This window comes from Vipera berus, assembly GCF_964194415.1.
Source record: "Vipera berus genome assembly, chromosome: 2".
NCBI lineage: Eukaryota > Metazoa > Chordata > Lepidosauria > Squamata > Viperidae > Vipera > Vipera berus.
In genome coordinates, this window is record NC_138203.1 from 99,106,812 (window position 1) to 99,128,891 (window position 22,080).

Genomic DNA, 22,080 nt, shown 5'->3' on the forward strand with positions numbered 1-22,080 from the left:
GGCCCCCAGGGGGAGGGCGTTCTCTGTGGGCGCGCCGGATTTATGGAACCGTCTTCCGGTTGAGCTCCGGATGGCGCCCGACCTTCGCTCCTTCCGGCGCGATCTAAAGACGTATCTCTTTGAACAGGCTGGCCTGGCCTGATGGGATGGGGTTGGGTTTTTATTACTTTTAAATGTGTTTTAACCTATTTAAGAGTTCTGGGCACTTTGTTTAATCTTTCTTAATTTTTGTATTCTGTCTTTTTAACATGTATTGCCCTGTTCACCGCCCTGAGTCCTTCGGGAGAAGGGCGGTATACAAATAAAATTAATTATTATTATTATTATTATTATTATTATTATTATTATTATTATTATTATTATTATTATTATTATTATTATTATTATTATTATTATTTCCCCTCACTCCTGTAAATAAAATAGCTAATTGCCTTCCGGAGCTATTAGAGGGCAACAAATTGGCTATGCTAAGAAATGTGAACAAAAATAGAACAAACGCTGATGGAAGACGTTCAGTATAACAGCATATAGTACCAGTACAAACCAGCTTGGTTCCTGTCAGTGATGGAAGGTATGAAAATTAAGAGCCATAGTGGCACAGTGGTTAGAATGCAGTATTGCAGGCTGTCTCTGCTCTGCTTGTCATTTTCAGTTTTAATTGTTTGAAAGATATTTATGAGCCCCAGGGGTGCAGTGGTTAAAGTGCAGTATCACAGGCAAACTGCCAGGAGTTCGATGCTGACCGACTCAAGGTTGACTCAGCCTTTCATCCTTCTGAGGTCGGTAAAACAAGGACCCAGATTGTTGGGAGCAATGTGCTGACTCTGGTAAACTGCTTTGAGAGGACTGTAAAGTACTATGAAATGGTATATAATGGTATATAAGTGCTATTGCTATTGCTAAAATACATAGCAGGAAAAAAGAAAGAAAGGAGTCCTTATATAGCTCTTTTTCCATTTTTGTATGTGTCTGTGGGGTTGGAAGCCTTGCTGGTTCTTTCCATCACCATCACTACTACATCCACTCCAATCTTACTCTGGCATTCAGAATTTATTTGACTTTCTTTTCTTCTAATGCAGGGCTTATATTACACAGCTGCCAAATCAAGAAAGTACGAGGACAGAGGATGAATCTTTGCTTTCTGGACTGTCCCTCTACCTTGCACCAAGAACTGGAAGCTCAACTTGCCTCACAGCTTGAGATGGTTCACAAACAGTGCTGGCACGATTATACAAGGAAGCCCAATTTCAGAATTGCTGATACATAATCAGCCTTAGGAATTTAGGAGGCCATAAAGGTTTGCAACCACACTGCAAGTTACTGTTACTGCCTGGTAAGTGAACACCGGTAGGGTTACAAATTTCAGTGCCCAGCTACTGGAGAGAAAGTAAAGGTTGATTAACTGGATGGTGGGAGGGTTTTTTGCAAGCTCCAGATTTGCAAACAAAGAAAGAATCCATGGTCGCTGTGTCCTCATAACAGAATACATCCAAAAATAGTTTAAATACTTGGATCAAGCATAGGTATCCTTGAAACTGAAATTGCTTTTTAAAGCTATCTAATTGACACATAACTCAAGGCAGTATACGGGACAAGTAAAAACACAGTACAGCATTAAAAGAACAAATCCAAACAAAACAAAAACAAAACTCACATACTAGTGAGTTCACAAAACTCCAACAGCTGCCAGAAGATCGAGCTCTTTATGACTTTGCTAAAGGACAGCAGAATAAGGACCGTACACACCTTCAGGGGAATGTTTTTCCAGAGGCCAGGAGTGGGAACAGAAAAGACATGCTTCCAGGTTCCACAAGAAGACATCTCTTGAGTGAGTTAACTTGGAACATGCCAACCCAACTAGATCTAATGGGTCAGGTAGGGAAAATTTGAGAGAGATGGCCGTACAAATAATTCAAGTGCACTAGGAGACAAAAGCTGCATATCTGGGGGGAAAAACTTTCTCCTAATTGTTCTGTAGTTTCCAGATCCTCTTTTTTCTATTTTTTTGAAGACAAGGACAACACTCACATTCCTCCAAGAACTCTAGCATTTTATCTGTTCTCCAGTATTTCTCAAACATATTATGTAGTAAGACCATCAATAAATTTCATGACTATAAACTGCCCAAAGTTACCTTAAGGTAAAAAGGGAGATATATGAATTTGAGAGAGAGAGAGAGAGAGAGAGAGAGAGAGAGAGAGAGAGAGAGAGAGAGAGAGAGAGAGAGAGAGAGAGAGAGAGAGAGAGAGAGAGAGAGAGAGAGAGAGAGATCCTTAAGTGCTCTAGGACAGGGGTCCCTAACCCCCAGTCCATGGATGGCACTGGTATGCAGCATGCCAGAAAATGGACCACGGAAACAAGCGAAGCCCCATCTGCAGGATGCAGGCAGCACACAAAACCACAACCCCTCCAGTCCATGGAAAAACCTCTCTCCACGGAACCAGTCCCTGGTGCCCAAAAGGTTGGGGGCTGCTGCTCTGGGATGCTATTTACCCAGAATTTCCTTAGGTAATTGAATAAGTATTTAAGTGCATGGGTTGTAACTGAAGTTTTTGAAACCAGGTTGGGGGGGTGGGGGACTTGGAAGGGAAGATTAGTATAAATGGTGATCAGATATTGTGTAAGGGGCAGCTTTACACTTCACAAAAAATTCATCATAGTGGGTTCTTGGGATATCACCTCCTTAAAGTAGCTTAGCCTGCATGGATGGGGGCAAGCCAGTGTACCAATATATCTTTCATTTAGAAACTCACGTGTGTGCTGATATATAAGGGAAAAAGTTTGAAAAACAGCGTAACAGCTGAATGCAACAAAAGGAGCCAGGGATCTTCAATATGGTTCCAAAAAAAAAGTGTTCATAATTTAGCCTTGAGCACTGTGAAGTCCTTTTGTAATGAATGCCGTGGATTTACTCTATTTGAATGTAAAAATTCTTGATTCCCTCTCTCGTCTCCCTCCCCCCAGGTAATGTCTCACCCAAACTGCTCCTAGCTTAGGTTTCTGATGGACCATGGAAAGTTTGGGGTATTGGGTCTGCTGGGGGGGGGGGAATGGGCCTGCTGGCCTTTCCTCTCCCTTCCCCACCAATGTAGCTTCCTCACTGCTGCTAGTTGACACGACTGATTTATTTGACTGAAGCTGGCCAAACTGTCACTCAGAAAGTGCCCCCTTGGTGCCTCCTCTAGCTGGAAGTAGTAGGAGGTGGGATTGCATCAACTGCTCCTGTCAGGGATTTCAAATGGAAACAAGCCACCGAATATGAAACTGACAGCTCCAGTACTGAATTAGGGCTATTTGCATGCTAATTTTCACCATGCTTAACTCACTGGCAGTCCTAGAGAGAGGAGCAGTCTCTGCATGTTTGGAACAATGCTTGACTGATCTAGCCGCGTTAACGAGCAAATTATGGTAATTTTGTTATTACAAATGCATAGAAATTTCCAAAAGAGTGGAGCAGTACAATATGTTTTTCTCTCCTCCTCCCCATTTCTAAATATGGAGCCTTTTGTTTATACACACTTTGCCTTGCTTACTTATGTTTAGATATGCATAATGTTTCACTTTAAAAAAGGGAGGAGGAGGAGGAGGAGAAAATGAGAATATTGAGGGAAGAAAAGAAGATGCTTCTGCACATGTTGCCAAGCCACTGAGTGGTGTAAATCAACACAGGTCTGCAGAAATGAAAACAGAATTACACCAGACTATACTAGCTAAGAATCCATCTCATTAAAAGTAATCTTGTAGAGTTGCCCTGCTTATTTCTATCAAAACATTTTAAACCCATCAAAATGCAGGAGAATTACACTACAGGCACAGGTGCATTAATGATATATCCAGGTCTTAAAAATCACAGTATCAAGGAAAATTTTCTCACAATGATTTTTAATAACCACAACCATGTAGTTAAGTTATGTAAACTACCAAGAGAGAAATGCTGACATCCACATAATAATGAGCAAAGGAAGTTACCATAAGAGTTAATTAAGGAGTTTATAGCTATGAGTTAATAATATCACCTATAACTCTTCCATTTTTCATTTAAAATACTTATACTTTTATTCCTGACCTGGTTCACAACTTTCATTGGAAGCATCATCATCAACACGAACATCAACAGAAAATTAAAATGGAAAATATGAACAGCAAATTTAATTTAAATAATTTAAATAAAAATAGTGCAATATTATATTAGGACGTAAGTTTCATTTAACACAAGGTGATATATTTCAAAGTAAATGGGTATAGGACAGTAGTATGAATCCCATTTAATGCCTTGGAAAATAACAATGGCTTCAATTAACATGTGAATGTCATCAAAGCGAGTGTCAGAAATTGGAGCTGGGGAGTGTGTGTGTATAATTCTATAGGCCAAATAGGGCAATTGAAAATCACTTGTCCCTAACAGTCATCCACCTTATTTCAAAAGGTTGGGCTACTCTGCATATGTCATAAGTCTATGGTTTTTTTAGATTCAGGTAGATGCTTATGGCTGTGTGCCTTATTTAAAAGCCAGTGTGACCTTCACTATTGCTTCAGAGTGGGGGACTATTCCTCTCACCTCCCACCAAAAGTAACCTTTAAAAAAGAGCTTTTCATCAGAAGCAGCAAGAGAGAAAATAGAGATCACTTTTCAAGCCCAGTCAAAGTCTGGGAATTAGTTTCATCATTCCAGCTAATGCAATTTTCCATTTTTAACAAACATGTTAAAATCAAGTATGTCACCAGGAAACAAGAAAAGAAACAATGGTTGGAAAGTAATCAAGGAGAGAAGCAACCTGGGATTAAGGAGAAACCTCCTAATAGCGAGGACAATTAACCAGTGGAATGGCTTCAGAAGTTATGGGTGCTCCATCACTGGAGACTTTTAAGAAGAGACTGGACAGTCATTTGTCCGGAATGGTATATAGGGTCTCCCGTTTGAGCAGGGGGTTGGACTAGAAGACCTCCAAAGGTCCCTTCCAACTCTGTTCTTCTGTTATTACTTTTATTCTGGCCCTTGTTTATAAAAAAATTTCCCATACTGTTTGGGGAAAAAATATTCCAATATACATTTGTGACCAAAAGAGGAGGGAGGGAGGGAGACAGGGGGAGGGGGAAGGATTATTTATTTATTTTTCACATTTCTGAATCGCCCTTCTCCCTCGGATACATATAGATACAGATGTAGATATGCATATAAATATACGTAAACATGTTAAGTTAAACCTGAAAGAAGTTTCATCAATGTCTGCACATCTGACCCTGGAATGAGATGCCAAGGGGATCGACAAAATATTAGCATATGTTGGTAAGCATCTTTGACTCTCACAGCTAGTCTGCTCTCATGTTGGCCGGGCTGTAATGTGAATCAGAAGGAAAATACTACCCATGTTTCCCTGAAAATAAGACCCGGTCTTATTTATTTTTTTCCCTCCATGTTTCAGGGGATGTCTTACCCACTTACCTTAGGACCGCCACAGCCAGGCCTCCCACACCCTGACACCTGTTGCACCGCTACTCAAGTTCTTTTGCAGATGCTTGTGGCCACATGCCATGTGGCACATCACGCCAGTGCTGCCGCTCACAGCAGGAGGCCATCTGGCTCCTCGCACCAACGATGCTGCAACTCAGAGCAGGAGACTGCATGATTCATCATGCTTGTGCTGGTGCCACTGCTCATAGCAGGAGGCTGCGTGGCATATTGTGCCATAGTGCGTGGGAGTGGCAGCACCAATGCGAACAGTGCGATGAGCCATGCGGCCTCCTGCTGTGAGAGGCGGCACCGGCACAATGTGCCACACAGTATGCAGCCGCAAGCAGCCACAGAAGAACTCAAGCAGCAGTGCAATAGGTGTCAGGGTGTGGAAGGCCTGGCTGCAGCGGTCCTATGGTAAGCGGGTGTGGGATGTGTGGGGCAGCTCCACACCCCTACCCTCTACCCCCAACCTAGCTACACCCACTAGGGCTTATTTTGGGGGTAGGGCTTATATTAGGCACGTAAAAATCAAGCTGGGGCTTATATTCAGGATAGGGCTTATTTGGGGGAAAACACAGTATTCACAAAACCCTCACCAGTGACTTTTCCAGCCACTCCCAGGCTCATTATTTCAAGGATTCAAGAACTGAGCACCTAACAGCACGTTACTAAACTGCTAGAATCTTTCTAAATGAGAGAAGCTTGTATGAACAACTGCAACTTTTGGCATAAGCATATTTTCCATCATGGAGTATGGCAAGGGATGAGTGTTTACAATAAAACATGAACAAAACAGGAGCTTTGCTCCGGACACCACTTGATAAATTTGGGAGACGGATAGAAGAGTATCAGGGAGAAGGCAATTAAGATCTAGGATCCAATCTGGATCGTTCACCAGGACCAGAGATTTAATCTTCCAAGCTCTTTAGTTTTCCAAGCTGGAGCTCATCCTCGGGGAACATCTCTCTAGCAGAATGTGCAAGACATTCTCGACACATTCTGCTAGAGAGATGTTCTCTGAGGATGGGCTCCAGCACAAATCTGAAAGCTCAGAAGACTAGATTGGATCCTGCAACACATATATATACCTTCATCCGTGAATTAAGATCTAGGATGGGAGACAGCAAAATAGCTTTGGCCGAGCAACCGAGGTCTGTTGGAGGGCAAATTTTGCCCAGGGACTTCTCAAATTTGGCACTGCTGCAGATGCCATTATTCAAAGCAACATTCCCAGAAGTACTACAAATGATGCTAAGTATTGCAGCCATCAGTCCAAAGACAGGTAGCATACCTACCTGTGCCTCTTGCATCTAACTGCTACTTATACCTCCAAAAGAAAACAAAAGTCAAACATCATACCGAGGTAGTGTGTACTGTCTGAAATTCTCACTAATGAAACATCATATTTTGATCTAGGTTTCTGATACATTAGAACGGCCACCATTAATTTCAGAATGCATGATGTACTCAGAATTTAGGATCATGCGATCACATCAAAAGTTCAAAAACTTGTAGCAAATACCAGGCTTTCGGCATGAAATCCCAATTCACTGCTATACTAACCAAGTGTGGCAAAATGCAGAGCTTACAATCTATATTAGATATATAACTCACTAGTGTGCAGGCCTGTTTTTGTACATTATTTCCTTTCAAGTGTTAGTGTTCTTGGATTCATTAGGGCATCCTATTCATTTAGGTCTCAGGACATCCCATTTTTTTGCCTCCATCCTAGCAATTTTCAAAGAACCATATAGTATTGTTTTCTTTTCATATTCTTTTTTTTTCTTTTAAATTGTTCAATTAAAAAAAATGTTGAATGAATGAAGAAGAGGGTACGCATGTCCAACTGGAATTTTGTTGGGACTTGGCTGCCCTGAATTCTTTTCCCCAATCCCCATCTAGACAAGTAGGAGAGGAAATTGTTGTGATTCAGGGTCAGCCTGTGGGTTCGGCAGTTGGGTCGGACGACTCAGAGGAGGAGGAGGACGGGGGTGTTGAAGAGCTTGCTGAGGGGGTTGGACAGCTTGATGAGAGCCCTCAGCCAGGCCCCTCTCACCTGGTCACGATGCAGACCCAGCTGTGTGAGCCTGACAGCGTGGATGAAGATGACCCACAGCTGGCCCTGTTCAAGGACGCCCGACGCAGGAGGCAGTCAATCAGGAGTAAACAGAGGAAGGCAATGGGGCTCCTCGGAAGGAGGCAGAGAGAAGCCACGCCCTGAACTGTATTTAAGGGGGAATGCATGGGAGGGCTGGTTTGCTGAAGGCAACCGCTTGAAAAGCTCCTGTTTCTTGGTTTGTGTCTTGTTCTATTTGTTTTTGTAGCAATAAATTTGGCAGGCGTAATTCCAGCCTCTTGCCTTCTTGTAAAAGGGGTTGTCCCTGCCTTTTCTGCAGGGCCGGTAGCAGGCTGGTACAGAACAGAAATAAGAATAGATTATAACCTGCTTCTGCCAAGCCAGAACAAAATATTAGTATGGGGCGGGGGGGGGGGAATGCAGACAAAATGCAGGTCTGGTGTGAGAGCGTCACCTTGGCAAGAAAATGTAGTCTGCTCCAGGATTCTCAAAAAAATACAACATAAATGATTTTTTTCCCTGAGACATTGTGTGAATGAAACCCATTCGATAATAACAGAGTTGGAAGGGACCTTGGAGGTCTTCTAGTCCAACTTCCTGCTCAAGCAGGAGACCCAATACCATTTCAGACAAAAGGTTGTCCAATGTCTTCTTTTTAAAATCTCCAGTGGTGGAGCCCACGAGATAACTATGACTGCTATATGCCGTCCAGAATCACTTTCTGTGAGATGGGTAGCTGTGTAAGTGTGATTAATAAATTAAATAAATAGATAACTACTGCGCAAGTGTCTTTTTAGGCAGTTCACTTACACATTAACATCACCTACCTATAGCATCTAACAAACCGTAACACATTTTAACTGCTAGCAGCATAATGTTTTTAGAAGGCAGGGATATGAAAAACATATTCGAAGACTACAGAACCTTATCTGAGACCTTCTTGTGACAAAAATATTAATAATTCTCCCACTGATTTTGCTTTGAGTTTGTTGGCATTCCCCCAATTTTTAAATGAGAGAGGGGAAATGGTGAGTGATGGCCATGGGATCCTTATCATTTTCTAGAGCCTTGTACTGAACTATTTTGGGCTGAAGGCTAGACCTAGGCATGATCCAAGAAGATATGTCCGAAGCTTCTATCTGAATGCACTCCAAAGACTAATAGCATTAGGTCAATTAAAACAACAGATACACCTTGACCATGAACCTTACGCTTTTAGCCTTAATAGAAAATCTTTCTAGAGCAACTAAGAACGAGAGGGATACAGCTTACCCAGTTACTGTTCAGAGCCTGTAAACGTTGCCTTGGTGGAACACAAAATTAGCTTCCCACCTCAAGTGTTGAGAAACCATTTGTCACACTATCAGTTTATGAAACAGATCTGAAGGAGAGAACAGGTAGATTGAAAAAAAAGCATGTATCTTATTCCACTCCTGTCTGTGTAATACTAAATTCAATCACACCTGTGTAAAATCTCTGTAAGTCAGGAGGAAAAAATTTAAAATAGCGTCCAAATCTGTTTCATCAGAAGTTAAGTGACTGTTCTGCAATCCTGCAGCTGAGAAGCATGTCCTGGTTTTAATTCTGAGATCTCTGAGTAGGTTTAAAGTTGATTTCAATACCAAGTAGGACTAGGACTTTCAATTCAAGCTCCAAAAGATCCTTAGAACGTAGCAACATCTTTTCTCATGATAATGCTGAGTCACTGGTTTCATCTATCTGGTTTGGTCCTGTTCGTGCAAACTGGTTGCATTTTTTTTCTATTTCTAATTATCAAATGAGGGGAGGGGGACAGTATAATCCAGCATTTAAATGGCACTCAAATGGAAATGAGGTCCACCTATACACAGGCTCCCTTCAATAGACTGGGTGATTTTCCACTTGGCCTTTAGAGTGACATGGTGGATAGCATGCTTAGAAGAATGAAGGTGGAGCAACATAGCCTTGCAATGATGCCAGCCCAGAATGCCAGGATTATACCCAAGGCAAGATGCTGTCCTCACTGTCAAAAGGATCAAATGAGAGGAGGGGCTATATCAGTGGTGGGATTCAGCTGGTTCGCACCACTTTGGCAGAACCAGTAGCTAATTTTTTTGTTGCCCAGGCCCAGAATGGACTTCCGGAAGTGCCATACACACAGAGAGCCGGTTGTTCACATATTTGAATCCCACCACTGGGCTATATCTACCCCACCCCCACTTCAGGAAACTGTCTTGAAGTGGGTGAGTTCTGCTGGCCCCACCTTGTACTGATTGGCTTGCCCAACATTTGCCTGTTCACTTCGTAATAATTTGTTGCTCCATTTTGATTCTTCTTTCTAGTTTCAGTTTTTGTTTTCACATTTATATATGTAGAACTGCTCTCTTGTTTTCCTGCCCTAGCTTAGGAACAGGTAGTCCTCGGCTTACGGCCACAATTGATCCCCAAATTTCTGTTGCTAAGTGAGGCTTAGGGAAGATCCTAATTTTGCTCCATTTTATGACCTTGCTTGCCTACAATTGTTAAATGCAATTCTTAAGTTGTGACACGGTTGTTAAGTGAATCTGGCTTCCCCATTGACTTTGCTGGTCAAAAAGTCACAAAAAAGGACCACATGATCCCAGTACACTGCAACCATCATAATATGAGTCAGCTGCCAAGTGTCTGAATTTTGATCATATAACCACAGGGATTCTCCAATGGTCATAAGTGTGAAAAACGGTCATAAGTCACTTTTCAAGTGGTGTTGTAACTGTTGTCAATAAATGAACTATTGTAAGTTGGGGACTATCTCCAAATGTTTCTTTGCAGGGTTCATGGTGTTGTTCCTTCAAATAACGTCTTTTAGCAAACATTTTCATCACCAATAATGACGAAAGGAGGCATTTGTAATTTCAAAGTGCTTTCTGGTTAAAGTGACTTTCTGTTTAAAGCTTTAACGCAAGAACTGTTTTTAAGATTTACAGACAAACCTCTGAGTTCCACAAGAGAACAATACAGCTAACAGAGCAATGTTCTTAAGGACATACGTCGTTCTTCCTTAAATCATCAACTTTGTACATTTTAATAATGTAGCCTTCTGAATGTTTTTTTTTTGACCCAGCAACTCGCACAAAACTGGACAGTATCTACTGTATTTTTAAAACTGAACCCTGAGTTTGAATTTCATCATTTTCAGATCCTTTTAGTTGGGTAATTGCACACATAGACTTCATATAAAGGAAATTCATTTGTTCAGGGTCACTGCATGGTTTTTCATTAAAAACAAATTACCAATGTTCAGAAAGGACATCTGGGTTTCCAGAGTCCCATTAATGACTATATTTTCAGCATTACGATCCCGGACAGTCTATCCTTTCCTGTCACCCTCCGTTAAGCCCCAAGAGGACAATGAGAATGACAGTCAAGTGAAAGGCAAACCATGAGGGATGATGCCAGCACCTCAGCCTCCAGGGAAACGAAGTGATATGCGAATATTCTCATGCACACACACCCGTAGACACAAATAAATATGACTAAATATAATTTCACCTGTACCTTTTTCTTGTCCCTAAGGCTTTGCACCCATCTGATATTTTGCTTTTATATCTCCAGAAACCTGGAGGACATCATCTGACATTATCTGATGTAAGATTCCCACAATCTCATTGCCCATCAGATACATTGGGACCATACTCCCCACATTCCTTCTAGCATGGGAATTCTTGGAATTGAATCAGAGGCTACCAGATAGGAAAACTGGTAAGAACTGCAGAGCAAATGTTTATATGAACAAGAGTGACTGCATCAGCTTATTCCGCTTTGAAGCCTCCTGGACAAAACAGAAGGTTGATGTTTAGAAAGTTGCCAAAATGTTGTTGGAAGCCAGCTATTTTTGCTTTGTGTAATTTGTTTGAGCAAAAAAAAACACATAGAAAACAAACTGAACCATGTGGTCTAATGAAGCTAGACTGAAAAGTAATAGTAGAGACTGCTGTGTGAAAATATGAATTCACTGCACCCATCTAGAAACAGTGCGACCTTAGTGGGCCCCAGTCTTTCTCTGAGTGGGCAATATCCAGTTTTGCTCACCTTGTCAGGATGAAGCAGAACATTGCTTTATAAAACATCAATAAATTAAACCCAAACAATGCACATCCACTTAAATCTCCTCTATGTTAAATCAGACAACATGATAATTTAGCCATGCATTATATTTTCGTATAATGCTAAAATTTAAAAAAATTCATATAATTGTAGAACATCTTAGGTGCAGACTATAAGTATCTTTTGTGGGAGAGTTCTTATCTTTACACCTAGCCTTAAATATAATAAAGTTGAATTGAGCTGAATCAGGCTGGTACCGTGTTTCCCTGAAAATAAGACCCAACCAGAAAATAAGGCCTAGCATGATTTTTCAGTACGCTAATAATATAAGCCCCACCCCCCAAAATAAGCCCCAGTTAAGATCATTAGCCAGACAGATGCATTTAGCACCGTGTTTCCCCAAATATAAGCCCTAACCAGAAAATAAGTCCTAATGCATCTTTTGGAACAAAAATTAATATAAGACCTGGTCTTTAAGTATTAAGTGGTTTCATGTGGCCCGCGAAGCCACCCTGGAAACAGTGAGGGAACGGCCCCCACTGCCTTGGCCCTGGCCCAGAGACCCTCCTTCTGCCAGAGACCCTCAGATCTGTCCCACTCCCCCATAGGCACCCTTGATGCCAACGATGTAGAGCTGGCCATGCCCACCCAGTAGGCCATACGCACTCTAGCCACGCCCACCCAGTAGGCCACGCCCACCCAGGCCACACCCACCTGGCCCCCTGAGGGCAACCGCAATGCTGATGCGGCCCTCAATGGAATTGAGTTTGACACCCCTGCCCTAAGGAACCTTTCCCTGATTGGTTTGATAAGTTCCTTTCTTTTGCATGGGCTTTCCCAAGATAAAACAATCATTTGGTCTATGAAATTTCCAGACAACCATCATTTCACTCACAGTTCATGTTGAAACTAAGTCAGAATGTTTTCAAATGACTTTTTCAGCTTTGTGTACTGATCACTGCTCAACCATGTTTATTGCATGCTATCTAACAACTGAACATGTACTATGCTAGGTAAATTGAAAAATACCCCTTCATCTTCCTGCCACAAACATACCCATAAAAACCTTACTAACATTCCCTCTTGCATGTGTGCAATCCATATTTTAATCTGCATGTACTTTTGTATATTCATTTGGTGGTTTGCAAAATAAAAATAAAAATCTTTCCCAAGAACCACTATAAAATAATGATCAGAGAAGATCAACTACAAAAAACAAAAAAAATGTAAACAGACATATTGAAGAGCTGCTGTTTTTGCTGTTTGGGGACACCTGAGTTCAAATCCTAAATCAGAGGTCCCCAACCTTTTGGGCACCAGGGACCAGTTCCGTGGAGAGAGGTTTTTCCATGGACCAGAGGGTGTGTGGTTTTGTGAGCTGCCTGCATCCCATGGATGGGGCTTTGCTTGTTTGTGTGGACCAGTTGCTGGCGTGCTGCAGCCCAGTACCAGTCCATGGACCGGGGTTTGGGGACCCCTGTCCTAAATCATCTGAGTTGTGCATATGGTATGCTTGCAAATTTTCATTCTTAAGTTTTGCCTACCTGAATAGGAAAGATGGCACCATCTTACCAAACATAAGGAAGCTCGACTTAAACTCAGTATATACTAATTTTCTTCTATAGTTCCGTAATGGAAATCAAATTCTTAAACAGCGTAAGAAGTGGGAGATGATAACAATTTTCTCTCCAGTGAACAACAGGTGGCTACCGTTGGCTACTAAAACATGGCCAAACTTCCCAATATACTTATGTGGCAATTAATTGTGGATTTTAAAGTTACATATTACTCTTTGTACTGCCGAATTTGAAGAGACATACATTTATTTAATTAGAGGCTGAAGAGATACATGTAATGAAAACTCCCTTACAGGTGACATGTTCTATTGGCAGATTGAAAAACAAATCTGGAGCTCCCCATACATTGATTCCAAGTGTCTAATTTTTTACTCTCAGGACACTGCAACATAAGATCAGTGACCGCAAGAAAACTTAGTGGAAAATAGATTTTCTAACATCAGTTTATAAACTTTGTGTCTATGTGTATCTTTGAGTCAGTGTCACTCTTGGCAATTGCCTGGACAAGTCTTGCAGATTTCTTGACAAGGTTTTTTAGAAGTGGTTTGCCATTGCCTGCTTCCTAGGACTAAGAGAGAGTGACTGGCCCAAGGTTCCCCAGCTGGCTTTGTGCCTGATGCAGGACTACAACTCATGGTGTCTGGGCTTTAACGACTACACCAACCTGGCTCTCTGTAAACAAATAATGTGGATAACATTATTATCTGTAGCATTTCTATTCTTTTTATCACTTCTTCTACACAGCCTATATTTTAAGGACAACTTATTCCATCTGTGTATTTTGATTGAACTACTAGCATAACTGATGCGCAGAAGCAAATCTATTGCTTTGTTCTTTATGGTTCATTGAATTAATCTCTTTGACCATTCTTGCCTTCTGTGTTCACAGTAAAATACAAAAAGCATACAAAATGTGGAACATTTCTGTGGGACATATTCAGTGATTCCATAAAAAAATGTATCCTCAAACCTTGTTAACCTGTAATAGAACTCATGCTTTTACATATCCACCCATGAAATGGCTTGACAGTTTCACTGTCAAAATAGACATCATAGAGAATAGAATACTAAGAGTGAAAAGGATATGAAGATTAGCTAAATCTATCCTCTAGCTTCAAGGAAGGGTCATCCACAAATTAACCCTGATTATCACCATACAGATCAATATATAACTTCACTGCAGGATAGAACAGAAGCAAAAAGATTTTTAAAAGCACTACCACATAATCATTTCTTGGCTACATAAACAATTGGTCCAGATTTTTTTTTCCTGAATGAACATAGGAAAAAGCCAGTTTCCAACCAGAGATAAACACATAGTAATAGCAATAGCACTTAGACTTATATTTCACTTCACAGTGCATTACAGCCCTCTCCAAGCGGTTTACAGCTTTGCATATTGCACTCAACAATCTGGGTCCTCATATTGTAATTTCTTTAATAAACTGTGCATGAAGGTGCCATGTATATTATGCCAAAGAAATAGAAATAGTTCTTTGCTGTGCAAACATCTCTCTCTGTGTGTCTGTCTCTCTCTCTGTCTCTCTCTGTCTCTCTGTCTCTCTCTCTCACACACACACACACACACATCCAATGTTGCCCCAAATCACTCCTAAAACATATAATGTAATTATTTTATGAACGTTCACTGAAATTGGAATGGGCTGTAGCTAATTTCATGTGAATAAGTGTAACTCAACCTTTGCACCACCTTCCACAATTGCAGACAAACAAACTCATTTTCCTGTAGATGCCTCCTATGGTCATCAGAGTTGTTGGGAAGCAACTACGTAAATAATCATGTTGTTACTCTCTAAATAAACAACGATGGTTCCTGTGAAAATATAGCACAGTATAGGAAGCATGATATGAGCTAGGCAACTCAATTAATAGATACTATGGAAAGTTGCTAATAAGAAGAAAAGAATCAGAACGTAGACCCATTAGATGTTTCTAGGTTCTAGAATGTTCACATAAAATAAGATAAGAATAGATATGTCCTGTTGTTTGCAGTCCACACATATAAACTTATTTTCAACAATCATACTTCATTTTCTGAATCTAGGAACTTTATTATATTTGAAGCTTACTTTTCCTTTAGAAAATTCAGTGTGACTTCTACAATTTTAGTATACACACAAAGAAACAAGAGAAATTTATGCTGAAAACAAATCAAGCCCTTTAGGTTGCTTAATCATTTTTTTTAAAACCTGATGTACTGATGGATATACTGGGTCATATTGCATATTTTATAATCTTTCCTAGATATATAACTCAAAGAACAGACCTAAACATGATGGTCCTGAATGGAGGCATCTCTATCTAAGGCAACGGTATATATTAGAGCAGAGTTTCTCAACTATGGCATCTTTAACACAGGTGGACTTCAACTCCCAGAATCCCAAAATGGATCCACCTGTCTTAAAGTTTCTAAGGTTGAAAAATTCTATATTAGAGGAAAATTATTTTATTTTATTTTATTTTTAAAAAGCAACATGGTCTGGGGACTCAGTATGAGTTATCCTATGGAGTAATCCATCATTGTTGTGATGAGTATGCATTTCATACTGGTGATTACACATCACACATTCTTCAATTGTCCTGGCTTTATGATGATTTAGGAATGCCAATAAATTCAATGCAATTCTCATTTTCAACACTAAGGAGGATTATGACAAATATTACCCAAATTGATCTTGGTTCCGATTTTCTGCTTATAATATATCTTATTCCAAGATACCTGCCTCCAGATCTGATCTTTACGGAACAAATCCTACATAATATTTAACAGCTATTATACATACTGAAAAGCGACAGTGTTCATTTCTATATCTTTCCTTTTATTAGTCTTTCACTGCAAGAGAGTATACTAATGGCAGAAGACGAGGAGGAAGAGGAAGAGGAACTGTTCCGTTACACTTCCTTTATTTTATAGTTTTTCCTTGTTATGTTCATTAATTATAGCCCTCCCTTATGGCTAATTATTAAGATTTATTACAGCCACTTTTTTGCATGTTTTGAAAATTATTACAAGAGATCAATATGTCTAGAAGCGAATGTCTGAGAATTGGTAAAACGAATTCTCCCTGTATAAATGTCAGCACAGAATAATTCAGTCATATCACACTGAAGTGTGTAATAAAGCTGATCTGTCGTCTGTTGCACAGCCAAATGATAAAAGACTGCAATGCATCCGTAAGAGATTTCTGAAATGGGCCCTCCAAATGATAAGTGACAAACAGAGGATCAGTAAGTTATTTTGGATGCTTGTTAGCCTAGGTTGAATGAAGAAAAGGGACTGAGAAAAATTGCAAACAATTTTCACTTTTTAGATCAGAATATTATCATTAAAGAAAGATTTGAGGGAAACATGCAAATTAATCTACATGGCTGCTTCTTTATGTGTGTGTGTGTCTGTGTCTGTGTCTCTGTGTTTGTGTGTATGCATGTATATGTGTGTATATATATGTGTGTGTGTTTGTGTGTGTACATACATACATACACACACGTATATACATATATGCAATGTTTTGTCTACTTGGCTACTTCTAATATAAAATTGAACATATTCAGTAAATTAGTTGTATCTATAATATTATACCTACTGTATAATGACTGTAAGATGATGCAGCTTGTCCTCTTTATGAGAGTGAGGAAATATTTCAGAAAGCCACTACACTTTTGTAGTGACACTTCTTTTTGTTTGTTCCAAACACATATGTGGTGGGCTGGTAGTTTTCAATTTTCAGGTTACATGATAAACTGGGAATGTAAAAGAATTTATTGATTCCATTAACTGTGTTACGGGGGAAAAAATGATTTTGCAAGAGGTGGATCTATTACTGTTGAATCAATTTGTGTATTTTCTGAATAAAGAATTGGTGAGAAAGTACTTGACTGACCAGTCAGAATCATCTTTGTTTACACAGATAAAGCTTAATTGGCTAAATAGTAAAAGAAATTCAGATATATTTGCACAGTCAGTAAGATCAGCTCAATTTTCAGTCTGCTTTTATTATTAGGGTCTGATAAACACAATATCTTTTTAAGTAATGGTAAATGCTAGGACTGTGCAAGTTTGAAGGAGCAAAGCTACAACTGAAGCTCTCCTCAAAGTCAAGTACTGAATACAGGCAGTGCTCCAAAAAGAAGAATTAGAAAAAGCTGAGATCAAATTAACCTTTCAATCTGAAATAACAAAAAAGAGAGATTCACTTTTCTAAGCATGGGGTGAGTTTTCTGAGGGACCGCCTCTCCTTGATTACATCTGCCCATCCCACTATATCCATCAGAGGGGAAATGCTGCGTGTCCTGTCAGCTAGGGAGCTACATCTGATGGAATCTAGTTGGCAGGACTTTTCTGCTGTGGCATCTGCTTTGTGGAATATTCTCTCCCCAAAGCAAGGCTAGCCTCATCCCTTTTCACTTTTCAGAAGTCCCTCTAAACCTGGTTGTGCCATCTGACTTGGCGACCCCAGGGAACTGGTGAAATAGTAAGATGTTATGTATTGTCATTAACGTGTCCTCTTCACCCAAAATTCTTCTCTTTTTAGCTTTGTGCTTTGTTAGAGTTTAAAAGTTTTAACAACAATAATTGTTTTATATATATATATATATTTCTTGTTGAGGGGTCCTTGGTGCTCTCTGAGCTTGGCTGTTTTCTTGCAAACGTTTCATTACCCAAACTAGGTAACATCATCCATGCTGATGGTGCTGATGAAGATGTTACCTAGTTTGGGTAATGAAACATCTGTGAGAAAACAGCCAAGCTCAGAGAACACCAAAAACTCTGCATTTCAATCCTGATTGACAAATATTGTCTGTTATTAATATTTATTGCTTTTTAGCTCTGTTGTATGCCAGTAAGAGTCACTTGTTTGTGAGAAGGGTAGCCATATAAATTTGACAAATATAAATACTACTTCAAATTGTACTGCAGGGGATCTCTATGCCAGTAGTAAAAACCTGCCTGATTTTCTCCAACATCAGAGAAATTTGGAAGCTCTGTTCTATCTGAGGGCACTCTCAATAACCTTAACTGGTCGGAGAGTTTATAAAAACGTCCCCAAAAATAGTTGACATCTTTTAAAGAAGTTGTAATAAATACCAAAGGGGAACTTCTGGGGAAAGGAAATGATTCACTGGGGACATGAATGGCTGAGATCTAATAATTAGGTCATTTGAATAACATTGGTAAGCATATAGGTAGTCCTTGACCTACGGCCACATTGGGACCAGGATTTCCAGTGCTAAGCATAGTGATTATTAAGTGAGTTGCAGCCAATTTTCAAACCTTTTTTTGACATGGTTTTTAGCGAATCACTGTATTTGTTAGGTGCAACCATACAACCGTTAATCACATGACCATTAAGCATGGCTTTCTCCATTGCCTGCTTGTTGGAAGCTGTCTGAGAAGATCACAAATGGCAATCACATGACCTAGGATGTTGTAACCATTGTAAGAATATGCCAGTTGCTAAGCATCAAATTTTGATCATGTGACCAAGAGGATGTCCCAAAGGTGCTTTTCAGGAGGCAACTGGGTTTTCTTGTTTTTCTTTGAAGACCTTTCACTTCTCATCCAAGAAGCTTCTTCAGCTCTCTTCTTGGATGAGAAGCAAAACATCTTCAAAGAAAAACAAGAAAGTACAGTTGCCTCTTGAAGAAGCACCTTTGGGACAATCATGACCTGGATGACTGAGAGTCTCCATAGACATTGACCAAGGGGGTGTTGTCATAAGAGTGAAGACAGTCATAACTCACTTTTTTTACTGGCATTGTAACTTGGAGTGGTTATTAAACAATAGTTGTAAATTGAGGACTACCTGTATAGATTAAGCATATCATTTCCAAGATGAGAGCCCACAGATACAATTGTGAGAAATGTTTATAACCAAGTTAATTTAAATGATTCACATGCTAAAAATGCAACGAGCAAAGCAATTCCAGAATTAATCTTACCTATCTCTTATCGTATGTATTCAACAGGAAGAAAGCTTCCTTCTAGACATATTTTGACCGAATAACTTCTTAGTACCCATTCTACCAGTTCTTTTAAATCAGTCTCCCTCCCGTCAGCCTGAAGTCAAGGTCTAAGTTTCCAGGAGTTATACATCACTGTCATAATACAATTATAGAGACAGAGAAAGGCAGTTACTTAATTTGTGTGTTTAACATCTCTACCTTCCCTTCAGGTTTGTAAATCTGGATGCAGCTGGCATGTAAAAGGAACATAAAGGAAATCCTTGGCTTTGTGGCTGAAAGTCATTGCTTTCATTCGTACTTCCCACGGCCCCTCCCTTTTCTTTCTTTTTTTTAATGAAAACTCACCAGGCACCATCCCTGTCAGCGTTGGAGCAGAGTAGCTGCCCTGTCCAGCAGGGGGGACGTGTGGAGGGTATCCAGGGAGGGTTGTGCTTGCCAAATCACGACCTGAAGAATCAAACCAACAAATCGCCATGTGAGCATTCACAAGATCTAGACATATTTTTACATTTCCCTTAACACTCGAAACACAGGCTATGCATTCGTTAAAAATCAACTGCAAATACCAAAGTGGGATGCCCCACCTCCACCAAAGCTTAGCCTTGGCAGGCATAAGAAAGGTTTTCCTTTATTCATAAGCACCACAAGTAAGAGACTAGGAGCGAATGCACACAGGGTTACAAACAAATTAGAAGCAAAGCAATTTTGAACCCAACTTGTCCCCCCACCCTTCTTTTTAAACATATAATTTAGTAACACAAAAAGGGAAGTGAGTAATTTAAAAAATAAAACAGGCCACAATCTGCTCTTTTCAATCCAAATGCAGCTTGGTTAAAACAACAATAGAAGAACTGAAGGATGAACTGAATATGGTCTGTAAGTAACAGGATGATTATCCCAATAGCCCCAACAAGACTAATGAATAGATGATGGATGTACATTGTTTAAGAAACATTACCACTGATCTGTTTAGATAGTATATATTATGATCTATTGCTTCAGCTTCCCTACATACAGATACTCTCAATTTGGGCAATGCCAGAACATCTGGAGGGCACCAGTTGCAGAAATCTGCTCTGAGCTGATGCGTTAACTTTTCCGACAGGGCTGTTTGCCTCTCTCTTTAGTATGTTCAACATGACTTGGTGAGAATGCTACACCTTTTGGCTATTTCCAGTCAAACTGTCAGTAACAAAAATGTAACAAGCTCATTGTGAATCAGATCCTTACATGAACCATCAACTAACAACAACAAAACTAATTTTGGGTCAGGACAGGCAGCAAAGTCTGTTTTATAATTTTTGACATTTCAGGTAAATATTTTACATCCCAGCTGCTTACATCAAAGTAAGGTTTTCCTTGATAGTTTCTCTAAGATCCCTGTTTGAATAAGTGATTAATACAAGACATTCTCAGTAGGATGAGCTACTAACACTGCAAGAATTTCAGTGCGATTTTCCCCAAATGGTGAAAAAACAGGATTTCAAGAACACGTAATATACAAAGAGTTATCCAATATTAATGAATTAATATAGAAACGTAATTTATACCTGTCTCTGTAGAGAGTTATAAAATATCTGTTTATAGTTATTGTTTGTGCTCCACTAATTTGATGATTTGGGGTTGATGAGTGGTACATGCATTACTGGATACTATTTTTTATTATTATTTTATGTATTTATGGATTGCCCAGCTCCCTAGAATATTGGGAGCTAAGCAGTGCGTAAATACATTATTATTATTATCAGCTGAAACCAATCCACTGTAGGATGAAGGGCACTTTATTGAAGGTGATGGACCATTATCCACCACACTAGTCCAGTGAGTATCAGTAGATAGATGTTGTTTTACTTTCTAGTCTAGGGCTGATAGAGAGTGACTGGCCCAAGTCACCCAGCTGTCTTCCATGTCTTTGAAAAGACCAGAATCTATTTCTCTTTGTTCCTAATCCATTCTTTTAACCACTGCACCACAATGGCTCTGACATAATACGTGAAAATAAATAAACATTCATTTCTTTTTTAAAAAAGTATTTTTATTGGAACTTTGGGGGGGAAAGGATAAAAACTAAAGGAAGAAAATATAAAAAGAAAGCAAGTGAAGGGGAAGAGAAAGTGCAAGAAAAGAAAAGAAACTTTAAAAATATAAAAGAAAGATAAAAGATACAAGGAATGCTTCTGGTAGTCTTCACATCAGTTATCAGTACAATTATATTTTAAACTCTCTCTAAAACATTATATCATAATGTTCTTCTTTCTACAACCTAGCCTGTCTAAATCATCAAAGCCATTAATCACAAGTACATTTTTTTATTTTTTTTCCAGTTTTTTTCATTTTTTTTTCATTTTTATGCCAAAGATTCATAGGAGGTTTCTAGTCACCAGAAATGTAGATAGTGTCTTTTGTCTAATCAAAGAAGTTCATTTATCCATCTCAGAATAAGTATTCATTTTTAAGATAACACATATAGAGCAGAGAAAAAGATACCAAATTACACCCATTTTACAGAATGATGGCTAAATAGCCATCTGTTGTAGTCTTCCTCCACCTGTTTGTGATTGCCTGAATTCTATGCTTCAGTGTCAGTAGCGTCACCTGTGAATGATTGTAGATCTGGGCTTGGGAAGGGTGGGAAAGAGCAATGAACAGAAAAAGCAACTCAGTGCTGGGAAAGTAGAAAGTATGAGAAAGAAAATAATCCTAGCTTGATTTGTTTAGTAGAGGTAGTCCTCAATGTAAAACTGGTCATTTAGAGATCATTCAGAGTTGGGGTTACTTATGACCCAGATTTGAAGTTCTGATGGTTGCCCCTCCCCCATGGTCATGTGATTGAATTTCAAGTGTTTGGCAACTGGGCCATATTTATGGCCACTTGCAGTGTTTCAGGGTAATGTGTTTTACAACCATTTTGCCAAAACCTG

The 22,080-nt window shown here is 39.6% G+C and overlaps 1 protein-coding gene across 2 annotated transcripts in view; it reads right to left on the minus strand.

The window, feature by feature from the left end:
* The window catches only part of PAX5 (paired box 5), a 261,003-nt gene that overhangs the window by 29,936 nt on the left and 208,987 nt on the right, over positions 1-22,080 (minus strand). For both annotated transcript variants that reach the window (XM_081318426.1, XM_081318427.1), the window contains exon 8: positions 19,505-19,606. In XM_081318426.1, coding sequence (XP_081174552.1) covers positions 19,505-19,606 — 102 coding nt within the window. The remainder of the gene's footprint in view (positions 1-19,504; positions 19,607-22,080) is intronic.